The following is a 27,651-nucleotide window of genomic DNA, read 5'->3' as shown; positions in this document are numbered from 1 at the left end:
GCTATCAAATGACTGTAAATGCAACATTGCTATGATGTGTGATTGGTTATATAATTAATTTCTCCCAACCCATACATCTTAGTGATTCCCAAATCGCACCTTGACTTCAGGTATATTTCTAGGATTTTGGGAAGTCCTAGCTATAGAAATATAAATTTTACGTCAAAACCAGATAAAATATGGTGAGGTTTTTATCCCTGTTTATGTGCAATCACACCTGATGGTTAGATGGCTTTTTTTGTTACCACCTGCTGTGTTAGGAGTCAGGTAAGCATCCTCACCTTATTTACAGGTGTATCCTCACATATCTTTGCTACAGTTGTGCCAAATAGCCTCTCGCTGAGTCTCTGCTAGCGCCGGGTATTCTTTTTTTTTGCTGAAAATGTGTCTAAGTTGCAATGAGATGTGACTAAGACATACCAGAAAACTGTGCTGATTAATTTGATATGCAACACTTATATATCAGTGTGCAACGCAGTCTCTGAATTAGCATGCAAAGTGCTACAATGCAGCTGAAGCAGCTTTCATCCATATCAAGTTACTTTTACAGATTCAGTCACATGCAGATTAAGGGGACATATGGGCCATGGGCTGGAAATATTCAAGGGCCTATATTGAGATTGGGAGGTGCTGTGACCAATGCTGTGTGGAGAAAGCCATGTGGGCGTGTACAACCCCTACACTTTCAGACTCATTGTCTCCCTAAATACATAAAAATATTAAAATTGCATACTTTTGTGAGAAAACTAGAAAAATTATTTTAATACTTATGGTAGGCAGATGGTAATCATGCTGCCATGATAATGGGCCTATTTTTATGTGGAGGCCTGGAGCTGGAGCTCTATCCACCCCATTGTTAATCTGGCCCTATAAAATAATAAATCCTATTATGTTCTGATCCAACATTTGCCCTTCACAAATTGGCATAAGAAGTGGGATTAAGGCCCTCATTCAGAGCCGTACGCTCTGAGCAGAGCGCACGCTCTGCATGAGGGCCGGGCTCCATTTTCATGGAGCGTCCTCCTGGATGCTCGTATAGCTGTGGGTCACCACCCACAGGCTATATGAGCGTGCATTTTGATGGCCGCGATGGTCGTGACCATCGCGACCATCGAAATTGCGAGCCGGAGCCTGCGGTTGAGGTTTTCAACCGCAAGCTCCGGAGTGATTTTGGCTCTATCAGAGCCAAAATCACTCCAACTGACATCACTAGTGATGTCAGTGGGCCGGCTTCTGACGGGAGGCGTTCCCGTGGGAACGCCCCCGTCAGGGAGGCACGCCCCCGGCACGCCCACCAAAGGGGGCGTGCTGTCAATCAACATTGACAGCACGCCCCCTTTGATCGGACACAACGAGCGAAGGAAAGTCCTTCGCTCGTCGTGTCTGGCGCATGCGCACGACGGAGCTCCCTCCGTCGTGCGCATGCTCAGTGCAGACCATCGACCCACTTGCGAGCGGACAGCCGCTCGCAAGTGGGTCTGAATCAGGCCCTAAGTTTTGACTTTTAGGAGTTAAGGGGCCCATTTATCAACAAGTTTTATCATACGCAATGAGGGCATGCATCAAGGCACCACTGCGAACGCACTGCGATCACGGAGTCCACGTAGAGCCATTGCAGAGTGATTGACAGGCAGTGAGCATTTGGGGGTGGTGACGGGGGGTGGTTGGAGGAACGCATGCATGCCTGACCGTTTGAACGCCATTGCATGGGCGTGCATAAATTAGCCATTGCGATTGCATACGCAGCTTGAGTACTCATTGCGTACAACGAAGTTAGCAATTTATAAGTAAGGTCAGGGCTGTTGTAATTCTGTGAGAGGGACAGATGACACTCAATGTTACCGAGGTTTGCAAGGTATTATGGATGTGAGATAGCGGTAGTGTGAGGCAGTGGGTGTCTCTATGCTGGCAGTGTGACGGCATTGCAATTGCAATCATTAGCATAATTTTGCAGCAGACCTGCGTGCGATTATGGTACTGCGATTGCAATAGCGACCCTTGATGAATCAGGCCCTGAGTTTTAAAACTTGTTATGTGATAAATGGTGCTCAAGCCAATCAGCTCATTTTTCAAACAGATCACAGTTAGGAGCTGATTGGCTGGAGCACCATTATCATACGCAATTAATTTTAAAACTCATTGCGTATGATAAAACTCGTTGATAAATGTGCCCCTAGGAGTGCCATAATGGAAGCCCTTCTCCAACATCTAATTTTTCTACAAAAAGTTACAAGATACAAGCTTGTGTTATCAGTAAGAACTACAGGAGGCAGACAAGGAGTTTTAAACCAAACAGACCTGGAGGTGCTGTTGAGGCAGCAGAGGACTACTTATCAGGAATGGGTGCATGAGAGAAAAGGTGAGACGGTTATTGCTATTGGCAGAAGCTTGACTGGTGTAGATGAGTGATTGATGTGAGGCCGCACAAAGATGTACTTAGCCAGGAAGAAGGTAATGCAGAGTAAATCTGTATAGCACACATATACAGATGCAGCCAGGAGCATATAGGGTATATGCAGGATTAATGCAGGTATGCAGTGCAGCCATTAGTGGCAGTTATATGGATGTATTACCCTGCGATGGTGGTATAGTTCCAATTATATTTGTAAGGCACTCTTCAATATAGAGAGACACTCAGGGGCATGTTCTGTCTCTATGCATTACGGAGGAGAAGAGTGCGCATGTAGGACGCTCATGCGCAATAGTGCATACCCTCTAGAGGTTGGAGGTCACATTGGTGGTGACACGGCCCTGGAAATCGGACGAGGAAGTCCTAACAACTGCAACACTGACTTTCCAGATGACGGGCGGCCCATAGAATGAAATAGTGAGATTATCCGCAGACCTTGAGAAAGTGGCCTTTGACAAGGACTTGCCAAAAAATTCTGTATTATCTGTATGACACCCATGTTAATAAGGGACACATGATAAATAATATGCTGAAGAGTCTCAAAGTACCAGAGCAACAGAAAGAAAAAAAGAAAAAAAACATTATTAATGTTCTAAAAGCCGTAACTACATTAGATGTGTGTGACCAGTGCCACCGCGCAAAGCGCAGGACTCTGTGTGCGGCACTGTCGATACCCGATGACCCTTGCTTCTGGCTAGCAGGGTGCCTGGAACGGCACCCTGCAGCCAGGATCACTGCTGCGTTGGCGGCGGAACTTCTTTTGGCGCTCCAGACCAGAACCCTGCAGTGTGTGCAGCTGATCTGGGATGTCCTCAGGACACTCGAAATCAGCACTGGGACTGGCACAGGGCACATTTAAGCCCTGTTAGGGCCCTGAATGTTCTATCTTAAATATACTGTTGTCTAGGCTGTTTATTTGTTTGTTGTATTTTTTATTGCTTTTTAATTTGTTTAAAATTAATCTGAAAGCCCATTGGAGCTATTTTTTGCATTTATAAATTCAGACGATAAGTGATTTTTTTTCTCTGCAATAAACATATTATACAATGGGCACATGAATAATACTGTACATCTACTCTATCTATTAATACTGTAGATAAAATGAATTGTGTTCACTAGAATGAGGCCTAAACCTTTATTAAGGTACAAAATGTTAATTGGTCAACGTTTTAGCAGTGAAAGGTAAAAAATATACACATCATAAAAAAAAATATAATTACTCAAACTATTTTAACAAAATATTTCATATCTATTTTGTAAATTTAGGTAGATTTTCCCTTAAGAAAAACTAAAAGCCTTAAAATGTTATAACCATGGATAATGTTATTATTTTACATAACAATTGTATTATTATTTTCTTTAAAAAGCGTCAATTGCTTCCATGATGTTACTCAGATGACATAAATATGGGACAATAGTTAGGAGAACACTGCTGTGAGAGAGTATAATGTATACGACTACTAGATGCTAATAATAGTCTTTATATTTTGTAGTGTCGGAAGCCAACAGAAGATGCTTCATACATGGTAAGTCTTTTGTAGTTTATGCCTTTCTGATTACATTATCTACATCAATGTATGGATTTCTGCACTAATATATGTATTTCATTTTTCATGTGCCTATACTGTATACAGTACTGTTTTTATGCTTATATATATCATAACATTTTTAGAGTTTTACTATTATCTGCTAGCGCTGCTTATCGTTTTCATTTCATTTTGTCGTTTATGTGTAGCCCCACTTAGGATAAGGTACACATTAGATCTTTATCTGCATGATTTACAGTATCGGAACGAGAAATAGTGTACAGTATATTGTCTAATGTGTATGCACAATTGCGCACTCCTGCGGATGACACATGAGATCGTTTGATTGACTATGTTGCACGGTCAATCAAACGATATCATGTTTCAGGATGTGCATTTTAATGAAGGACGAAACAAGGCATCGTTCTAATGTGTGCCCAGCATTACACTTGCACAGTAATCTGAGGGCACATATCAACACTTAAATGCCCTAGACCCAATACTCATCTGATCCTTACTTGTATCACTCGCCTCTCTCATTACTACCCTGCCCCTGATGCTTCTACAACATTACCCTCACCGCAGACAAGGCATCACCAGCCATGATACTATGGGCCATATTCAATTTGAAGCAAAAAGTCCGTTGCCGGACTTTTCGCCATCATCGGAGGTTTTCAGGTCGAAAACTTATCACGCTCGTCCCCGCGTATCCCCGTATTCTCAATTCCAAATCGGCAAAAACGAAAGTAGCAACAAATCCTGTCATTTTTGGGGAAATCAGCCTGACACCCCCCAAAAGATGTACTAACATGGGGGCTCATTATGGGTACTCCCAAATAGCAGTGCTAAAGGTAGTTGAGGTTTTTAAATGGTCTCAATGGGTGCTATTTAGCGTCTTTGAGCAAGTGGTGAAGAATAGTATTTACCACTGTTTTTTTGGAAAAATAAGTAGTCCCATCAATTTTGGGGTACATGTAAATGGATGCAAGCATATTTAAAAATCGCTAAAGTCAAGCATTAAAATGTGCAAAAAAACGCACCTTCAGCAATCAACAAAACACCTCCCCGATACTTGCAGACCCCCCCCACAAAGGCTATTTCGCTAGTTTTTGAATTTGTACCCCCACTTTGAAATTTTTCTCCAACATTTTCAAAGATCTTTTTTTGTGTCCTTTGTGTTTTTTAAGAGTTTTTTGATGCAGTTAGCGTCAAGGGGGTGTACAAAGGGTGTAGAGTGGTTTCCGTACCTCTGCACCCCAAAACCGCAATTCTGCATTTTTTACCGCCGGGTAAACCTAGGCAAAACTTATTCGCCTATTACATTGCATTGCATTTTCGCACCGGCGAAAAGAGTCTACAATTGAATATGGGTATGAGTGAGAAGTTCCAAAATGACGTCATCGACGAAAAAGTTTCGCCGATAACGACTTTTCGCAACCTAATTGAATATGGTCCATTGTCTGCTGTAATGGCACTCCAGACTCAGATATAATAAGCAACAGTCTATCCTCATTGTAAGTTATTACAGATATCAAAAATATTCAACTCACATATTTGCGACCTGTACAAAAGATAAAGACATTACAAATTGAGACATTCAACTCCAGGATACCACTCAAACATGACATCTTAAGCCGGCTACACACTGGGATGATGTAGCTACGATTTGGCCGAATCGTAACGGCATATTGTGCATATCGTGCAGTGTGTATGCACAATGGCTCTGATTCAGAGCCGGACGCTCTGACAGATCGCTCACTCTGAATCAGGGCCGTCCTTCTGAATTTTAGAGCGGCCTCCTGGCCGCTCGTATAGCTGTGGGTGACCACCCAGAGCTATAGCAAGCGGCCAGGAAGATGGTCGCAATGGTCAAGACCATCGCGACCATCGGGCTTGCGACGAGACACTTGTGGTAGGGTCTCGTTGGCGCAAGCCCTGGAGTGCTTTCGGCTCTATCAGAGCCGAAAGCACTCCCACTGACATCACTTGTGATGGCTGCTGCACGGCGGGAGCCGGCTGGAGCTCACTCATGAGCTCCATCTTCCGGCTCCCTCCTCGGCATGTGGATGCAGAGCGGACGGCGCGGGAGCGGGGATTCAGGTAAGTTTTAAAAAAAATTTTGTGTAAGGGCCGGGGGCGCTACTCGGGGGCACAGTTACTGGGGGGCACAGCTACTCGGGGGCATACTACTGGGGGGGTCTGCTGCTTGGGGGGGGCATACTACTGGGGGGCCTGCTACTGGGGGGCATACTACTAGGGGGCCTGCTACTGGGGGGCCATACTACTGGGGGGGTCTGCTACTGGGGGGCATAATACTGGGGGCCATACTACTGGGGGGGGGCTGCTACTGGGGGGGCATACTATTGGGGGGCCATACTGCTAGGGGGGCCTGCTACTGGGGGGGCCTGCTACTGGGGGGGCATACTACTGGGGGGGTCTGCTACTTGGGGGGGCATACTACTGGGGGAGCCTGCTACTGGGGGGGCATACTATTGGGGGGCCATACTGCTAGGGGGGCCTGCTACTGGGGGGGCCTGCTACTGGGGGGGTCTGCTACTTGGGGGGGGCATACTACTGGGGGGGCCTGCTACTGGGGGGCATAATACTGGGGGCCTGCTACTGGGGGGGCCTCTACTGGGGGCCATACTACTGGGGTCCATACTCCTGGGGGGGCCATACTACTGGGGCAGCCATACTACTGGGGGGGCATACTACTGTGGGCATTGTGTAAAAGGGGCACTACTGTGGGCATTGTATAAAAGGGGCTCTACTGTGTGTCGTAGTGTCGTAACAAGAGACACTACTTTATGGTGTAATGTGAATCAGGGGCACTATGTGTGGTGTAATGTGAATAAGATTGTGCACTGTGACTCCTTGGGCCGTAGCCCACTTTGTAAACAAGTACTGTGACTCTGTTGGCCGTACCCCACTGGGTGGGTGCACTACTTTTCATTTCTGCCACTGCTGTGTGGCAATGTGTCATAGATGTGCTTTATACTGTGGTGTCTGTGTCGTTGTGCCGCTGCTCTGTCACTTGGTAACCAGTCAGCTTACTGCAACCTTTGGCCAATAATGTTGAAAACAATATTATAAGCTGTGAGGTGGTCTAAATTGACTGGACATTAATGTTATTGAGGTTAATAATACTCTAGGAAGAAAAAAAAGACCAATTTATGTGATTTTAGCTTTTTTTGTAAAAAAATCCAAATCCAAAGCCAGTCACCGCAGTTTGGCAAATCCAAATCCAAAGCCGGACGACGAATTAGAACCAAATCCAAATCCGGCAAAAATGGTCCGGCGCACATCCCTACTTACATCCAAATGTAAGTAGGGATGTGCGCCATGCGGCCCCCATTGATGGCAATGGAAACCCAGCGCTGCCTTCCCGGTTTCAGCTAAGCCTTCCAAGCACTGTCGTATCATGCACATGCGCAGATGGACCATCACGCATTACACAGGAGCCCGTCGATGGCAGCATTAGGCTGCCAGCAGCCGAGCCGAAGACCTTGCCGATGAGGAAGACTTCGCTGGACCTCGCCGGAGGGGTAAGTATTGGTAAATATCAGTGACTTTTTTGTTTGTATCACATTGATACTAAACAAAAAATGCAGCTGGTGTTTACCTTCGTTAATAAATGGGGCCCTTAGTATTATCTACAGGGCCGGCGCTATGCAGTTAGTTAGCTCTGCATTAAAGGGAGACCCCGCACTGGAAAGGTGCCACTGGAAAGGCGCCACCCCCTTCTCCATTTGCTGGGCGCCCACTGAGATTTTGTTACCAGCGGGTGCTCGGTGGCTCCTTCCCTGCTTACTCCCGAGCCCTGCCTTCCTGCTCCCGCAGTGTGTGTAGGGAGAGAAGTCCCATAGTGCTGAGCGTGAGGAGCTGTCGGAGAGCAGTGGGCACAGAAGCAGTGTTTCAGGTAAGTACAGTGCTGTGTCTGCATGGCATAATGTGTAAGCGGCATTACTGTGGGCATTATGTGTAAGGGGCACTACTACTCAGTTAATTAAGTGTATAAGGGGCACTTCTGTGGGCATTATGTGTATAAGGGGCACTACTAATGTGGGCTTTGTGAATATAAAGGGCACTACTACTGTGGCCATTATGTGTAAGGGGCACTACTACTGTGGGCATTATAGATAAAAGGGGCACTGTGGCCATTATGTGTACAAGGGATGTAGTTTAAATCCCGACAACCAGCATCCTGATGGCAAGTAGTGGGGTTAGAGTTAGGCACTAGGGGAAGGGTTAGGGTTAGGCCGTAGGGGGTGAGGGTTAAGTTTAGGTTGCTGGGGGGAGGGTTAGGTTAAGGCAGTGGGAAGGGAGTGTTAGTTTTAGGGGTAGGGTTAGGATACTTATGTGCAGGTGTCAGTATCCTAACCCTGTCGGGATGCCGGCATCTGGATTCTGACCGCCGGAATCCCGAGCGCCAGCATCCCATGCCCAACCCATTTATAAGGGGCACTACTAATGTGGGCATTATGTGTAAGGGGAACTACTGTGAACATTATGTGTATAAGGAGCACTTCTGTTGGAATTGTGTTTAATGGGCACTACTGTGTGGCGTAATGTGTATAAGGGGTACTACTGTGTGGTGTATTGTGAATAAGGGGCACTACTGTGTGATACAATATGAATAAAGGGTACTACTGTGTGTCATAATGTAAATAAGGGTCTGTAATGTAAATCAGGGGCACTACGTGGAGTGCTTTGTAAATAACATTGTTCTACTGTGTGGTGTAATTTGAACTTGGGGTACTATTGTGTGGCCATGCCCCTTCCTTGTGAGACCACACCCCTTTGGCTCACGCTGTCCCTTTAAAAAGTATGGTAGGGAGGGTGCAAATTTATAGCTTGCAGTGGGGCGACAAACACACTAACACCGGCCCTAATGATCTAAATGTTTATGTGAAAAACACTAGTGTCTGCGCCTATAAACACCTGACCATATAAACAAACCAGAAAAGTAATATAAATGAATTTATTTCAATAACAATACACCTGTTAGAACTGCAGCTCCTCAGGACATAAATTAAAACAATGCAGTGATATAATAAACCACTTTTGATACTGAATAAAATAAAAATAAAAATGAAAAACAAATAAAATGAACCAGTTCCTGGGTGGATGACAAAAGTTCCTCTGAATATTGATATCTGGGTATAATGATTCAATAAAGATGGCAAACAATTGTCCCAGAGGTATAGGTTATCCGCATCTCCTTGGACCAAAAAAGGGGGGCTATTCACTGCTGATAAATTTAAGTTCCAAGTAAGCCAATAAGTGAATGGACATATGATGATTATTGGGAACCCGGCCAGCAGAGAATTCCACAGGGGCAATGGTGGGCAAATAGAAATTCTGCCTACCCGTTACGAGAGTCTCCAGACTCAGGGCTGGTATACACCGTCTCAGAGAGTAGATCCCACGGACAAGATGATGTCTGCCGCCTGCAGACAACAGAAGGCAAGGAGCGGTAATGTGAGCTTCAACACCCGGGATCAGCTGAAACAGGTAAGCGGTGACGTGATGTAAGCTCCAACACCCGGGATCAGCTGAGAACAGGTAAGCGGTGGTGACAATGGTCCGCAATGGTCTGTGACCGGGATATACACTCCAGTGTATGCAGTCTCCTGTAGCGGCAATGGTCCGTCTGAATTACGGAGCAGCAGTTCAGAAAAAGGTCAAAACCTTGACGCGTTTCTCCTCATTGAATGAGGTTTTTTCAAAAGGCAAGATGAAACTCTCCTTCTTGGGAGGAGATTATAAATACACAATTACCAATAGCAAGCTTTCAGAACAAGCTGGATACAATTAGTCAATTAACAACTTTCTACATGTTCTAAACATAGAACGTGTAAAACATACTTTCTGGTTTGTTTGTTTGTTTCAAGATTAAATTTTCACAGTAAGGGTACTCAGAAAAGAAGGGCATTAATGAATATATATGAAGAAATACCATATATAAAAAATAAATTAAACAAATAAATATATATATACTTCTAATAATAAAAAACATATAAATATATAATATAATAAATATAATAAATATAAGGAGAACAACATTAAATGAATCCCCCTAATCATTATTAAACAAATAAACAGATAACTAAGCTCACACATATTGACCTATTTGGACATGAATACTACCCATACACTACTACCAAGAGCAATGATACTACCTAATATGGGGAAAAAACACTCCTTAACCCATAAGGGGAAAGTTAACCAATCTACATACCATTAAATACCGCACTGGATGATCCAGTCACAAAACAATAATACATACACAAAAGGAAAAAACGAAGAAGAATAGAGAACAATAATCAATATATTCAAAAATTGAATTGTAAATTTTTATATATATACAATAAAATAAAAATAAATTAAAATAAAAACAAATATAAATAAAAATAACCCATGAGAAATACCTAAAAATCTAAGGCCCTCATTCAGAGCCGTACGCTCTGAGCAGAGCGCACGCTCTGAATGAGGGCCGGGCTCCATTTTCATGGAGCGTCCTCCTGGACGCTCGTATAGCTGTGGGTCACCACCCACAGGCTATACGAGCGTGCATTTTGATGGCCGCGATGGCGACCATCGCGACCATCGAAATTGCGAGCCGGAGCCTGCGGTTGAGGTTTTCAACCGCAAACTCCGGAGTGATTTTGGCTCTATCAGAGCCAAAATCACTCCCACTGACATCACTAGTGATGTCAGTGGGCCGGCTTCTGACGGGAGGCGTTCCTGTGGGAACGCCCCCGTCAGGGAGGCACGCCCCCGGCACGCCCACCAAAGGGGGCGTGCTGTCAATCAACATTGACAGCACGCCCCCTTTGATCGGACACAACGAGCGAAGGAAAGTCCTTCGCTCGTCGTGTCTGGCGCATGCGCACGACGGAGCTCCCTCCGTCGTGCGCATGCTCAGTGCAGACCATCGGCCCACTTGCGAGCGGACAGCCGCTCGCGAGTGGGTCTGAATCAGGCCCTAAATCAACTGTTTCATTCAATCCATCCGGGACTAAAGTCCGCAGGGTGTGTATCCAAAAAGCCTCACGTACACACAATCTGCGAAACCTATCTCCTCCCTTAACTGTAGGGGGGAATATATTCTATACCTACTACTGTTAAAGATTTGGGGTCCCTAGAATGTTGTGATGCATAGTGTCTGGAGACACTATGATTACTAAAACCATTCAAAACATTGAAGCAGATATCCCCTTGTGTCAGCTGCCAATAAATCACTGTTGAATTCCTGTCGTTATATATGAGCGCTCCACCCCCCCTCCCCCTTTTTATCTAAATGTTTATGAAAACAAACTGATACTGTTCAGGGTTTGCTCATATATTATGTGTAAAAGGTTCCATATAAGTGGCCACAGGAAACCTTATGTGAAAATGCATGTAGCCAAAGGAAACATTGTGCCGTATAAGCAATGCAGGCAACTGGCACTGATGATCCCATTTGAATATACAGTATATGTCTCTGATTTCTTTTTTTCCCATGTATATAACAGCTACATAAAGGGGTAAGGTGCAATGAGGGAGATTGCTAGGCTTTTCAGGGAGTCAGGGAGATTGCTGCTATTTCCGGGAGTCTCTCTGACAATCAGGGAGAGGTGGAAAGTATAGCCAGGACTTGTTTGTACGCGGAATCCATAAGTTCAGTTGTGTTCGTTTTTCAGGGCAACCGAACCGCATATCTCTGCTAATTATATCACTGGTAATTCTCTGACAGCTGTATCAAACCTTGGAGAGAGATAAAATGGAGTAGTTACCCAAAGCAGCCAATCAGCTTCTGTCATTTCAACAGCTGAGCTAGATAAATGACAATTAGAATCTGATTGGTTGCTTTGGGCAATTTCTACACTTTACCTCTCTGTAAGGGATATATTTACTAAAGTGAGAGTTTTTACAAGTGAAGATGTTGCCCATAGCAACCAATCAGATTCTAGATATTATCTTCTAGAAGGTGCTAATTAAATTTTAAGTTGCATCTGATTGGTTGCTATGGACAACATCTCCACTTCTAAAAATTCTCACTTTACTAAATATACCCCTAAGGCTTGATAAATATCCCCCACTGTCAGAAGACCTGGAATACATGCACTGTAAAGGTGCCCTAAGTATTGGTGTATTTAGTGCTGTAAGTATTGCTTCATGGTACAATTACATATGTAAATGGAAACCTTTTAATAACAATTTGTTTCCTGCAAAGCGCATGGCACAACCTACTGTCTATGAAATTGCAAATACGTATTAAGATTTATTATTTTTCTGTAAAATCTGCTTTTTAAAATGTACTAAGGTTTGATAAAAAGAAATGTAAATAGCAACATTTTGAATTTTGTTGTATTTATTTCTTCTAGTGTCTTCAGTTTCAGTCAGAGGGTATATATAACGAGCTACATGGATGAGATGTCATTCTGTGACATGCCGGGGTGCTATCACACTATTATTTTATTGTCACCCACATTTCATGTTCCCTCTACTTTCCCACTGAAGCAAATGATTTGCTGGCACAATAAGTCAACTCAGCCTTGTAGTCGGGCAATGTTTCTCTATATTTCTATATATTTCTCTATATTTCATCCTATTTAGCAGCTATTAGCTTACATCCCTAAATAGTGCAGCTCCGCAACATTATACCCATTGAAAATAGCACAGCACTGCACTACTCAGGGCTGTTGGTGGATTTGCACTTATTTTATGTTACAGTAATCTCTGACACGTGTCAGGTGTCCTTCACAATAACAAATTAAAATACAGAGCACTGTGAATATTATGTGTGCAATAATAATAATAATGAATAAACAGAAAAATAAATGTTTATAGCTCTTTTGTGAGAATTGCGTGGATCCGGTGTTCAGAGAGCGCCAACTGAAGATCTTACCAGTGGGCAAGGAGGAAACCAGCCATGAGGGACTAAGTGCTGTAACACCGCATCCCGAGGTAAGAGTTTAGGGACAGTTAGGACAGTCAGTGGCATAACTATAAATTATGCTCCCCCATGCCAAAAAAGTTCCAGGCTCCCCCCTTCCCCCGCACCAAAATACATGCGCACCAAAAGACGACGTCTAAGCTGTTGGCTTCATGATACAGCAATGTGCCTTCCACCAGAGGATCCCAAATGCAGTCCTCAAGGCTCCCCTACAGTTCAGGTTTTAGTGATAACTATAGTTAAGCTCAGGTGGTTAAATCAAATTGACTGAGGTACTAATTAGGTCACCTGTGCTCAACCATGGATATCACTAAACAGGAACTGTTGGGGAGCCTTGATGACCGTGATTGGGAACCTATGCCTTACACATTATGACACACTAAGTAATGCCACTATATAACACATTATGCCACACCGGAATGCCCCTTATTACAACACATTATGCCACACAGCAATGCCCTTTACACATGCCACACAATAATGCCATTTATAACACTTAATGACACACAGTAATACCCCTATAACAAATAATGCCACGCCGTAATGCCCCTATTTCACATTGCCACACCGTAATGCCACATACAATACATTATGCCATACAGTAATACCCCTTACACATTATGCCCCTTATAACACATAATGCCACATAGCATGCCACACTAAGTAATACCCCCAATAGCAAATTGTGTACACAGTAATGCCCATTGCACATTATGCCACAGAGTAATGCCCATTACATCCCACTCTGACAGATCTACTTCACTGACCCTTCTCTCTGCTCCTGCCAGTCTGTCACCTCAGCTCAAGACAGGTTGCACAGTTTTTATGTCCGTGTAGAACCAGATTATTGGGGACATAGTTTATAACCTGTAAACTGCGTATATCAAGTTACTGCCCCTTATACAGTGTCCCCTGTAGTTGTGCCCCTTATGCAATGCCCCTGCACTAGTGCCCCTAATGCAGTGCCCCCTGTAATAGTGTCCCTTATGCAATGCCCCCTGTAGTAGTGCCCATTATGCAATGCCCCCTGTAGCAGTGCCCATTATGCAATGCCCCCTGTAGCAGTGTCCCTTATGCAGGGCCCCCTGTAGTAGGGCCTATTATGCAGGTCCCCTGTACTAGTGCCCCTTATGCAATGCCCCCTGTAATAGCGCCCCTTATGCAATTCCCCCTGTAGTAGTGCCCATTATGCACTGCCCCCTGTAGCAGTGCCCATTATGCAGGCCCCCCTGTAGCAGTGCCCCTTATGCAGGTCCCCCTGTAGCAGTGCCCCTTATGCAATGCTCCCTATGCTAGTGCCCCTTATGCAATGCCCTCTATAGTAGTAAAGTAGTGTCCCCTGTAGTTGTGCCCCTTAAAGTAGTGCCCCCTGTAGTTGTGCCCCTTATGCAATGCCCCTTAAAGTAGTGCCCATATACAGTGCCCCTTGTAGCTGTGCCGATATGCAGTGCCCCCTTAGTTGTGCCCCTTAAAGTAGTGCCCCTGTAGTTGTGCCCCCTGTAGTTGTGCCCCTTCAAGTAGTGCCCCCTGTATTTGTACCCTTTAAAGTTGTAACCCTGGTAAGGGTTACGGAGATATGTTACATATAAATATAATTCATATATACAATTGAACAGGTATATATTTTCATTCATCTATTTACAGCAAAATGCCATTTATGAGGTAAATGTTAAATATACTGTAGGGATATATGTGATGTGATGTAAATATAAGTAAATATGTGGAAATGTATGTACCCTGTGCATGTTAGATATCTATGATGTCAGTGGACTTTAGTGCTTCATGCTGCAGATATGCATTTCACAGACATTGGTGATAGTTGCAGAAGGGGGCTGAGTAATAGAGATGGCTAGTGAGTGAGTGTCTCAACACACTGACTCGAATCATTCAGATGAGTGAGTGATTCGAGTCACTCAGTGTTTGGTGAGCCGAGACACCCAGCTCCCGTAGCCTCTCTGCCAGTGGGAGCTAGTGAATGGCAGCTCCGCCCCCTACACTGCTGATCCGACCGGATCATACTTCTCCACTGAGTCAGATCAGCAGTGTAGGGGGCGGAGCTGTCAGCGACTCACTCTGAGTCGTGCAGCTACAGCCAGGGTTCAGGGCAGTGCACTGACTCTCCTGAGTCAGTGCAGAGGCTTGAGCTGGGCTGAGGGGGGCGGAGCTGTCAGCGACTCACTGAGTCGCGCAGCTACAGCCAAGGCTCGGGGAGTGCACTGACTCAGGAGAGTCAGTGAGAACCCTGAGCTGTACAGCTGGGCTGTGGGGGGGCGGAGCTGTCAGCGACTCACTCTGAGTCGCTGGCTCCCCTGCTGACTCCAACGCTGCTCTATCTAAAGAGCCGTGTCTCCAGACACTGTCTCAAGACACTTCACTGAGTTGAGCCATGAGGCTCAACTCAGTGCAGTGAATCGATCCGCCCATCCCTAGTAATATAGATGGGAGTGAATCGGTTCCTGTCAGGAAAATAGGATCCGGTCAGGGGGAGGATATATAACAGCTGTTAGCAGCAGCTGAGAGGCAGTCTGCTGATTCCTCCCTCCGGTGCTTGCCCTCCTGTGACCTGGGCAGCCGGGGAGCAGCGATGAGCTGCCAGGCGCAGGGGGGCAGAGCCGGAGAGGGAGCCCAGCTGGAGCTGGAGAAGCAGGTGGGCAGCAGTACTCACCCTGTCTTATTGGTGAAGCGGAAGAAGCTTACCTCTGATAAGAGGCAGTGGAGCAGCAGGGGTGGTCCCAGCAGCGGAGCAGAGCAGCAGTTACCAGAGGCATTTCCTGTGGGAGGAGGTAACTGCAGGGGCTCGTCACTGGCTCCAGCTAGACAGCTGATCGGCTGTCAGAAGGAGAGGACAGACGCCCAGCACCACTACCTGCAGCTGTACAGAGGGAAGAGCTTCAAGGAGGTGGTGAGAAATCTTTTAATGGAGCAGACTTACACTTAGCAGCCACAGTTACTCTGTAGTTTACAGCACATCAAATAGAGAGGCTGTATAATGGGACCAGCAGCCTCCTGGCCGCCCCACAGCTGACATGCTGTGATAAGGGGATGTGCAGCTGATAAGGAGAGAGGGATGACCTCGGCCAGTGTGATAAGGGGATGTGCAGCTGATAAGGAGAGAGGGATGACCTCGGCCAGTGTGATAAGGGGATGTGCAGCTGATAAGGAGAGAGGGATGACCTCGGCCAGTGTGATAAGGGGATGTGCAGCTGATAAGGAGAGAGGGATGACCTCGGCCAGTGTGATAAGGGGATGTGCAGCTGATAAGGAGAGAGGGATGACCTCGGCCAGTGTGATAAGGGGATGTGCAGCTGATAAGGAGAGAGGGATGACCTCGGCCAGTGTGAGGATAATCCTTCAGTGTGGAATTCCTGAGGCAGCGTGGAGTATTCTGACAGCAGTGAGTAACTTACCCACTCTGTACCACCACACAATGACTGGCCAGCTACTACAGTACAGAGAAAACAGGAGGGCACAATGGGGTAGATGTATTATAGCGGCACTTACTGTGCCGCTATAATGCTTCCCGCTTCGCCTCTTTACCGAGGCGAAGCAGGAAGCACTACCGATGAGATGTATAAACATCTCATCGGCCGGAGAGGGGGAGTGTTAACTCCCCCCTCCGGCGCTACCCGCTAGAGACAGCAGCGCATTAGCCTAGTGCTGATGCGCTGTGTCTCTTCCCGGCCGGCTCCACTGAGCATGCGCAGGATCTCGCAAGTATCGCGAGATCCCCGCGTGCAGCCTGGAGCCGACAGCAGGGACAGCGCTGTCCCTGCTGTGGGGATAGGCTAGCGCCAGGCAGTAGCTGTCGATAACGACAGCTACAGCCGGCCGAACGGTCATACGTTATGACCGTTCATACATAGCCCTGCCGTCGGCGCTGCTATCTTGTAGATAGCAGCGCCGATAATGAGAGGGGCACATAGCGCCCCTGTCATTTACCGCCCAGACCCCCGATCACACATCGGGGAGAAGCGGTATCAGCGCACATAACGTGCGCTGATACCGCTTCTGGGCTTCGTACTGAAGCTTGGGGGTGCATGTTCTATATTTTTTGTAGTAACAGAGGAGCAAAAGCTAAAGATTTACTTATGTCAGCTGCAGCCAGATAGGGAATATTCTATGCTATGTCAAAGTTTACAGCCTTATACTCTGGCTTCTGTGTGGCTGAGCATATGAGGTATCGTTAGCGTCCAGCTCTTAGGCTATTAATCCATAATGAACTTTTAGCTATATAAGTGGAAACCTATATGAGATTGATACTTTGAGTGTTCACCTTGGATACTATTCATACAGGAGATACAGCGAATTGACGACTTGGACCAAATGTATTTAAGTTGTTAGGAGTGGTATATTCCAGCACAGATGAAGGCATATTTACCACCACATAGTATAACGGAAAAAGGACATTTTATTCTTCCGGATTCCAAGCATAACTTAATTTATGGTGATAAACTGTGCATCTGCTTAAAACTGTACAATTTGCTACAATGTTCAGTTAATATTTATATATACCTATATGTATATGAAACTGTGTATGATTTCATCTCTGAGTGTAAAGGAAGTATTTATTGCCATATTATATTGTTGACACATAAAGATGTTAAAGCTATAATTATAGTGAATTTTATTCTTGGAGGAGTCTGACAATCCTTGTGTCTACGTGAACAAAGAAGAACAGGTCATATATATAGATATGTATGCGATGTTACACTGTAATATTATATGTAATTTCAATCTTCATACACAAACATCACATTACACTATCAGGACCTTATTAATATTATAGTGTATCACATGGCTTACCCAGGCAAGCCTTATTTAATTAGCTTGGGTGGAGGCACTGGATTAATGATAACATAAAAGGTACACCACCTAGAGAGGTTAAGGGTGGGTGCATTATACAACATAGGAGTAACAAAGGTGGTAGTAACCTGGTGACCCTTTAGTGGTAAAAAGGGGGGTTACAAAGTGGTGCCTCCTGTAGTCGTGCCCCCTCCCCACCCCACCCCAGTACTTACCTGACTCGACGCATCGTCCGGGCTGTTACTTCTGCTGCCATGCCGACTGGATCTAAATTGATCCAGCAGATGCGGCCGTGCAGGTTCCCCAGGTCGCGGGTGACATCATGACTTCACCCACGCACTGCATTACTGGGAGCGCTGGCCTCTGAAGTGATCGGAGGCTTCCTTAGCCTCTGATCACTTCAGAGGCCAGCGCTCACAGTTGCAGTGGCGAAGCTACAACCCCCGGCAACCCCAAGCCACTCGGCACCTCCAAGCCACCACGGAGGCTGCAGGGGCAGTAGTTACGCCACTGAGCACAGTGTACCTTGGATGTATCTATATACCCTGGCTTTCACAGGAATCCATCCTTATAAACTGAACACCGGATCCACGCAATTCTCACAAAAGAGATATAAATATTTATTTTTCTGTTTATTCATTATTATTATTGCACACATAATATTCACAGTGCTCTGTATTTTAATTTGTTGTATTCCATATATAATAGAGTTGCTCCACACAAACAAGTGCGGCAATATTATATATTTTTTAGTCCTTCACAATAAGCCTGAACCTAACTGACCATGTGAGTACTGTAAGATCCTACAAGATAGATGTGTCAGCTGTGAGTTTATTCATGAACCCTTTGTATTGTGACCAAACATCTATTTGCATTGACATATTATTGTAAATATGCTATACAAAAAAATATATATATCTATAAATATATATACATAGGAGTATATAGTCATAATCTGTAAATTAGCTCGGTAGGTGGGTCAGTGGTGCAGTGTCTAGGTGCATAACAAGGGTCAACAAGCAGCTTTCCAGGTAAAACATGAAATAAATGGAGCTTTACTTGTGTCGGCATGCAGCAACAAAAATGACAAAAGCCTAGCCCCCATTCAGGGCACTACCTCACTGCTTGGCTCCTCTCTATAATGGGCAACTAGTCTCCGAATGTAACACAGTCTCAGTCTTTCAGTCTTTTGTGGTAAGCCCTGCCTTGCAGTTCTGAACATGGCCTCCAGACCTTCACAGTTCCAAGGCCCACTGGCCTGGCATGACTGTGACAACTTCACAAATTTATGGTCCTCCCTGTCTCGCAGATCTGGACATGGCTTCCTGGACCTCACTGGCCTCCAGGCACACTGGGCTCTTTCGCTGCCACAGACCCACTTGGATTGTCTTCACAGGCAGCCTGACTGGTCTGCCTCAGTCCTCCTTGAACTGACTCCACTTGACATCTCCATTCTCTTCCCAGTTTGGGCGGATCCCTCAAGCCCCACACAGGAGAATCCATGGCTCACTATCGCCCTCTACATAGATACTGCCACAATATATATATATATATATATATATATATAAATAAATACAAGAAAAGAACCCTTAATAGGATCCTCTGTTAGCCGAACCCCGCAAAACAATATAAAACCAATAATCTCAAAGGGCGCTAGAGCAGTATTGAAAATATTATATTTTTGTTTGTACACAATGTTTAGTCCATAACATCACAGTGTGGGTTGCTTAATTCTCTTGATACCATCAATCAACTCCAGAAGGATGAGCTTGATTACTTTACGGGAATCTGTAATTATACCCACTCACCAAAAATAAATCACCCAGAAAATGAGGCCAAATGGCCAAAAATTAATATACGCCAATAAAACTTCTTCCAGTGTAAAATATTTTTTAATATAACAATAATTGTTCTTACATAAAATGATGTCAAGCATAATGTCACTTTGTAGATTATCAAAATTTGTGAATCTTTGGACTTGACACTTTTTAAAACGTAACCATTAGCTTTGGCATAAAACCCTACACGTTTTGTCCCTTTGGGAACTTCATCAAGGGTAATCAAATGTGGTCACACTAGATCTTGTAAAAATGCCTCACAGATCAATGGAGAATAGATCCTATATACAGGCCTTAGCCAAAAAGATCACAACTGATTCATATGCTAAGAAAAGTCTCAGAAAATAATGAAGGGCCTCTAATTCAGTGTAGATTAGGTCCTTTGTGCAAGCTTTAGCATATAACTGGTCCAGTTCAATAGTACACCATGGGGAAATTATACAGTTCAGCTGCTGCTGCTAATTTATCTCTCTCCACTTTATCCCTCTTCCAGGCTTAGTACATATCCCTCATAGGGGTCTATTTACATAGCCTTGGATGGAGATAAAGTGAATGGAGATAAAGTACTACTCAATCAGCTCCTAACTGCCATGTCACAGGCAGTTTGAAAAATGTCAGATAGGAGCTGGTTGGTTGGTACTTGGTAGATTAATGAAGCAGTGAAGAGTGAGGATAAGTGTGCCAGTGGAGAAGTTACCCATGGCAACCAATCAGCTTCTAACTATCATTTTATAGAATGTACTTGATAAATGCTACCTCAAAGCTGATTGGTTGCCATAGGCAACTTCTCCACTGGCACACTTCTCCACTGTTTTCATTGCTTCATACATCTACCCCATCTCCACCCAAGGCTTAGTAAATAGACCCCATAGAGAGATAGACATAGTTGTTGTTGAATTCTAAATGTACTATATATTATAACAAATTTAATGTGTATAGTGTATGTACATCAATGAATATACAGTAATATATATATATATATACAGTATATATATATATATATATATATATATAATGTGTATATATATATGCCTCAGTCTCCATCCCCTCTCAACCCCACCCCTGTTCTGACCAGACCTACCCATCTCTTTGCTGACCCCATCCCCTCCATCGTGGTGAAAGAGCTGTGTTCTGCCCCTCGCCTTGTGACTCCGATTACCCCCACACACACACACACACATACTTCCACACTCCGATGGCCGGTCCTCCTCTTCTAGGTTTGTCCTATCTCCCTCGCCCACGACACTCCAGCGTCTGCCTAACCATCCACCTTTTACCTCCCAGGAACGCTAACTGAAATCCCCAGCTCTTGCGTCCAAATTTATGTTGCGTCTGTCAGCAGTAACCATCGGGGCTAGATTTCAAATAAGTGAGACTTATTCTGTTTTTATCATTTTATGTTTTATTCTTTCTATTTATTTACATTTTTAAAAGTTTGTATTTATTATCTGACTTTTTAGTGCCAATAGACTAGTTAAATTAATTTTATTTTGTTTTATTAAATGAGTCATTGCCTGTGAAATTTCTAAGACATATTTATATCTTATATTCTGTCTATTTCAAAATAAAAATAAAAACTTTCACAACTAAACTATTGTAGTGAACAATTCTTCTTTTCTTGTGTGCGCAGCTCACGTACAGGGAGTACAGAAGGTACAGTAGTTGTTCATTGGACAGACAAAGGCCCTCATTCAGAGCCGTACGCTCTGAGCAGAGCGCACGCTCTGAATGAGGGCCGGCCTCCATGAAAATGGAGCGTCCTCCTGGACGCTCGTATAGCTGTGGGTCACCACCCACAGGCTATACGAGCGTGCTGTTTGATGGCCGCGATGGTCTCGACCATCGCGACCATCGAAACTGCGAGCCGGAGCCTGCGGTTGAGGTTTTCAACCGCAAGCTCCGGAGTGATTTTGGCTCTATCAGAGCCAAAATCACTCCCACTGACATCACTAGTGATGTCAGTGGGCTGGCTTCTGACGGGAGGCGTTCCCGTGGGAATGCCCCCGTCAGGGAGGCACGCCCCCGGCACGCCTACCAAAGGGGGCGTGTTGTCAATCAACATCGACAGCACGCCCCCTTTGATCAGACACAACGAGCGAAGGACTTTCCTCCGCTCGTCACGTCTGGCGCATGCGCACGACGGAGCTCCCTCCGTCGTGCGCATGCTCAGTCCAGAACATCGACCCACTTGCGAGTGGACAGCCGCTCGTGAGTGGGTCTGAATCAGGCCCAAAGTCCTGGTTCACATATTAGGTGTTTACTTAAAGTTACATTTATTAAGTCAGCGCCGGAGATTATCCTGTATTATACTGTATATCCTTCTTTGGAAGCCATTTGGGAAGCTTCCGTTTATCTCCTCAGCTGCGGTCCTTAGATGCTGTGGTGCCAGCCTTACATGCAAAATCAGCCAGTATTTACCCTGCATCATGGTAAAAGTTTGGGGGGATGATGAGCTGCTCAGTAATATTTGTGCAGTTCTAAAAAAATCTTATTTTAAGGCCGTGCAGGAGGTGAGTATAATTAATACTGGTCAAATAGAGCAGCATTGTATACTGGTCAAACGGAACTCTATGACGGCGGTCAATGGACTACTTGGAAGCTTAGAGAGTACTTGCCTTAAGAGGCTGAGTGTACAGTAGCTAACACAAAACAAAACCCACTAAATAAAATATGTATAGTTTTGTTCAAATTCAGATTGAATTAGGTTTATTGTTAGGGTAATGGACACTCAACAAGCTTAAACAATTAACCTAGTTTTATTTAACCACTTAATGGACACAGCTCAGAAATTGTCGGGTTTATTTTTATGAGTGAATTAGGCAAAGAATATGTATTTCTTCAACTTATCCAAAATTATTTCATACATTTTTTTTTTTTTTCCATATTTGGAAAAAAATCGGGTTATCAAACATCGGAAATATCGGATCACCACCATCGGACATCAGGAACATAGCATCTTTCCTTTTCACAGCGGCTTTAGGCACCAGGTACACTTTAGAGGGTCATTTACCTTTTCCCAGCAGCTGCTAATCTCTGCAGCCGCTGGGTGGGTGGGGGGCTCCTGCTGTGCTGACTGATCAGCAGTGATCGGCAGCACAGCAGACACTGGGGGAGGGTGTAGCTGCCCACACTGTTTATCTGACTGGTCGCATTATTGCGATCAGATCAGATAACACACAGCCTGGTGTGGATCAGAAAAATCCGACAATGCCAGGCTAGTGGTTAATATGTACCATATACTTTATATAAAATTATGAGAAAGGGGAATTTTTTAAGATTTTTATTTGTTTGTGTGTTTAATTATGGCATAAAACTTAACAGCTGTAACATTCACATGACATTAACATCTAACCATCCTGATAAATTAATATATTTACAACTGGGGGCTTATGTGTAACTGAACACAGAAGAAAGAGATTTGCCCCCCAGCACACTGCAGCAAAAACAATACTTAAATCCTACATGATAATAGAGATTCAGAGGTATTAGTTACATACATTTGCAAATATATGAATAAGCGCCAGGCCAATCGTCAAGGCTCCTCTATACTGATGTCCCTAACATTAAGGGGTTCACGTTCGAGAAGCAAGGCACCTCAAAAAAATTCCAGCCAAGGGCCATCCCAAGGGCATCACATGAAAAAGGGAAAAAGGTGATAGTGAAGTGTAAAGAATAGATGTGTAAGGATAAATCAATAAGTGTTAATGAAATGAGAAAGAATTAAAATGACATAAATAATATACAAACAAATAGAGAAGTGATAAAAGTATTCTATGTGAATTAAGTGGTGATGCCATGAGAAAGGCCCAGTCAGAACCCCCCCCGTGATGCCCTTTACAAGCACCTGTGTTATGCAATTAAAGCTGATTTGAGCAACTACCATATTTTTTTGCGGCTTATGTGTACTGTAAACTACAACAAAAAACATTCATATACAGTAGAAGTTGGTATATTTATAATGCAGTTCTTAGTGGTGTCCCACCTCATGGTGACACCCGGTGTGGGGAGGGCTGTAGTGCTAAGCCGCGCGCCAGCAAAAAGGGGGTGTTGTAATCACTCCGTGTGTCCCGGAGATGCGGACCGCCCCAGGGACCAGTCTGTGTGCAGTGCCAGCTGCCTCACTGTATCAGGAGCCAAGTGCTGCACATAATGCTACAATGCAGCACCCGGCTCCTGTCACTGAGGAGGAGTCAGCACTTGGAGGGTGACACCCGGGTACGGCCCGCACCCTCCTTGTGATGCCACTGTCAGTTCTGACATAGGCCCTCATTCAGAGCCGTACGCTCTGAGCAGAGCGCACGCTCTGAATGAGGGCCGGGCTCCATTTTCATGGAGCGTCCTCCTGGACGCTCGTATAGCTGTGGGTCACCACCCACAGGCTATACGAGCATGCATTGTGATGGTCGCGATGGTCTCGACCATCGCGACCATCGAAACTGCGAGCTGGAGCCTGCGGTTGAGGTTTTCAACCGCAAGCTCCGGAGTGATTTTGGCTCTATCAGAGCCAAAATCACTCCCACTGACACCACTAGTGATGTCAGTGGGCCGGCTTCTGACGGGAGGCGATCCCGTGGGAATGCCCCCGTCAGGGAGGCACGCCCCCGGCACGCCTACCAAAGGGGGCGTGCTGTCAATCAACATCGACAGCACGCCCCCTTTGATCAGACACAACGAGCGAAGGACTTTCCTTCGCTCGTCACGTCTGGCGCATGCGCACGACGGAGCTCCCTCCGTCGTGCGCATGCTCAGTCCAGAACATCGACCCACTTGCGAGCGGACAGCCGCTCGCGAGTGGGTCTGAATCAGGCCCATTGTTTCATTGGTTGCTATGGGCAGGATGTACTAAGGGAAAAATGTGGTAAACCCCCCCAAAATTGCATTTTCGGGGGGTTTACCACATTCCACATATGTACAATGCACCTGAATGTGATGCTTTCCATTGCTTCGTTCCGATGGGTAACGCCACCTTCAGGTAGTGTTACCCTATAGAAGCCTATGGGCTTCTTATCGGGATGCTCTTCCTTGAGAAGGATTCGGTCGGATCTCTCGCATCACCCCCCTCGGACAGCGGCTTTCTACACAGTAACATGTGCAGAAGGATGGTAGAGGGACTTCTGGATGTTAAACCCTGAAGTCCCTCTAACGGGAGCCATAGCAAAGAACAGCTCATCGGGAGAGCTGTCCTTTGTGATATTCTACGTACATACCGCGGTATGTACCCGACGACAAGTGGAATGTACCCCATCCCGGATGCGATACTTGGTACATCCCGCCCTATGAGTTACAATGCACAGCAAAATCATGCGGCTTACGCAACCAAGTTGGAGAGCATTTTGCTAAGTCTCTAACACACAAAGGGGGAGGTGTACAAAGATCTGGAAAGTGATAAATTGGAAAGTGATAAACTACCAGCCACTCAGCTCCTAACTGTCATGTTACAGGCTCTGTCCCGTATTCAATTTGAGGCAAAAAGTCCGGATCCGCGATACTTTTTCGCCGATGACATGATTTTCGCCTGTTTTGCTTTTACCCCGTATTCAAGTTGAAAGACTTTCTGCCTAGGTGGAAAGTCAATACAATGTAATAGGCAAAAAAGTTTCGCCTATGAATAAGAGGCGTAAAAAAGTGCAGAATTGGGGTTTTGGGGTGCAACGTTGCGGGAACCCCCCTGCAGCCTTCAGACAGTCCCACAAAGGTAAACTGTGTCAAAAAAATGTTTAAAAACACTTAAGAACCCCCAAAAAATCATTTTAATTTTGGGGGCAAAAAAAAAATGTTGGGGGACAAAGTTAAAAACTAGCGAATTTGACTCTGGAGTGTCCCCAAGTATGCCCCAAGTGTTTTTTTTTATTGCAGGTGTTTGCGGCAGGTGGATTTTTCATGACTTTTTCAACTTCACTTTAGCAACTTTTATATATGCTGACCCCCATTTTCAAGTACCCCAAATTTGCTGGGATAAGTTATTTTCTGGAAAAAATACTCCTGAATACTATTCTGCACCATGCATAGAAAAACGCTAATTAACAGCTATTGAGCCCGTTTAAAAACACCAAATACCTTCAGCATGCCAAATCGGGGGTAACCATAGCTAACCCCCATGTCAGAGCATCTTTTGGGGGGTGTCAGGCTGATTTCCCCAAATCTGACAGTACTTTCCGCCTGTTCAAGTTTCGCCGGCTCCCGTTTTCGCCTACTTTGAAATTGAATACGGGGTAAAGCCGGCACGCGCGCGATACTTTTCCGCCTCAAAACAGGCGAAAAGTCTGGGACGCGAAAAAGTATCGCGGCTCGACTCAAATTAAATACGGCTCTGTGTTTGAAAATTGACAGGAGCTGATTGGTTGGTAGTTTATCACTTTCCAGAGCATAGTACATCTGCCCCAAAGAGTTAAAGCTCAGAAAGTTTGTACTGTGCCAAGTCAAGAAGATGTTTTTTCTAACTTCCCCTTTTCTTGGTGACAGCTTAACCGGGATTGATACTAAATCTGCAGAGGCATCATTTTAGGCGTGAGAATGTACTGTAAGGATAAAAATAACAAAAACACAACCTCTTCAAATGTAATAAATATGTATGTCTATAATGAGGGCACACAGGTGCATTAACAACATACAAATGTGTTCCCACTCATCTTTGCTGCAGTCACACCAAACAGCCCCTTTTGGCGCGTCTGGTCACGTGAGACTATGCTAGCGCCGGGCATCTTTTTTGCATCTTTTTTGCCGAAAATGCATCTAAGTTGTAATGCGATGCAACTAGACCGCACCAGGAGACGGTGCTGATTAATATGATACGTGATATTTGTGTATTTGTGTGTGACTGAGTCAATCAGCATGCAAAGTGCTACGATGCAGCGGCCGTAGCTTCTTTCCACGCCAAGTTCCGCGTTCAGTCTCAGCCACACACAGATATACGAGTGTCACATATCACATTAATCAGCGCAGTCTCCTGGGGCGTCCTAGTCACATCACATTGCCACTTAGATGCAATTACAGCCCGACGCTAGCAGAGCTGCATGGGACCTGGTGGGTCTCACTCACGTTAGGGGTATCACGCTGCGTGGCATATTGAGGCTGCATGAGAAAGGACACATCTGTAGTTGCAGACTTTCTAGAAAAAGCCCTCTGGCGAAGTCCCACAACACTAAGCGGTTTGTGGGGTGTGTATCGCGGCATTCTATCATTGTGGCTCCGGCCCTGTTGTTTATATGTTAAACTCACTAATGTGTATTATCGTGTCACCATATAACAACTTACTGAAATACTGGTACAATGTAACTTAACTTCTAAAAATAAAGACACAGACAACAGTGTTGGCATTTAAATATTTTGTCAAATTTATTTTTGACAAGTCATTAAATTTTAGACTATAGGTTAATACTAATAATGGTGACGGCACAAAAAGAACGCACAGGACAATACCAACAAAACCATTCAAACAAGCACACACACAAGCCAAGCATTGGTGATCATCTCTCCTTTAACTTCAACCACCGGTCCAGGTGGTATAGCCATTTCCCGTCCAGTGCAATTGGCTGTCGCCTTACTCCACTTTAATGAGAGCACACCTACTAAGCCTAACTATTAACATAAAGTAACTCCAAGTGTCGTTCTTTTCCGCAACCACCAAACCAACCATCATACATTCAACAAACGAAAAACAATTAGAGGGAGGGAGGGTGGGAAAAACTTGAACAAAGAGGCAGCTTTACATACATCACTCCATTGCATATTCTTAGACCACTCCCCATGAAACATTCATTGGCTGCATAAGACCAGCTAAACTTAAAGGGGCAATATCCAGCACGTTATTAAACTGGCAACACTCAAAACACTTGTGGTTTAATATCCCTCATGTTTACACGTCATCCTTCAGGCTTACTTATGGGCACAGTCCCTACTAGGCAGCGGGGCTACTTGTCTTCATGGCTCCACCCTGCTGTTCAAAACCGCAATTCACAATATTTTACAGCGGGTGGTGAATCACGTCACGCGACCTCCCAGCCGCCCATTTCAGTTGGGAACCCAGAGACTGGCTAACACATGTACTTAGATACATCTGGCACTGCTACACCGGCATATATGCCATATCAGAAGACTAACCACTATAGAATAGATATAGTGTTGGGATAACAT

At 44.9% G+C, this 27,651-nt stretch overlaps 1 protein-coding gene across 1 annotated transcript in view; it reads left to right on the top strand.

Moving 5' to 3' along the window:
* LOC148501044 (cell adhesion molecule CEACAM7-like) overlaps positions 1 to 27,568 on the top strand; it is a gene marked incomplete at its 5' end in the record, with an annotated part of 45,658 nt that extends 18,090 nt beyond the window's left edge. The window contains 4 exons of the mRNA XM_088450964.1: positions 3,904 to 3,936; positions 9,352 to 9,450; positions 12,772 to 12,888; positions 27,392 to 27,568. Of these exons, the coding sequence (XP_088307090.1) occupies positions 3,904 to 3,936; positions 9,352 to 9,450; positions 12,772 to 12,888; positions 27,392 to 27,568 (426 nt within the window). The remainder of the gene's footprint in view (positions 1 to 3,903; positions 3,937 to 9,351; positions 9,451 to 12,771; positions 12,889 to 27,391) is intronic.
* Positions 27,569 to 27,651: the final 83 nt, after the last annotated feature.

Source organism: Taudactylus pleione, unplaced genomic scaffold (assembly GCF_031769625.1).
Source record: "Taudactylus pleione unplaced genomic scaffold, aTauple2 ptg000535l, whole genome shotgun sequence".
Lineage (NCBI taxonomy): Eukaryota > Metazoa > Chordata > Amphibia > Anura > Myobatrachidae > Taudactylus > Taudactylus pleione.
This window is presented reverse-complemented; position numbering and strand designations above follow the sequence as displayed.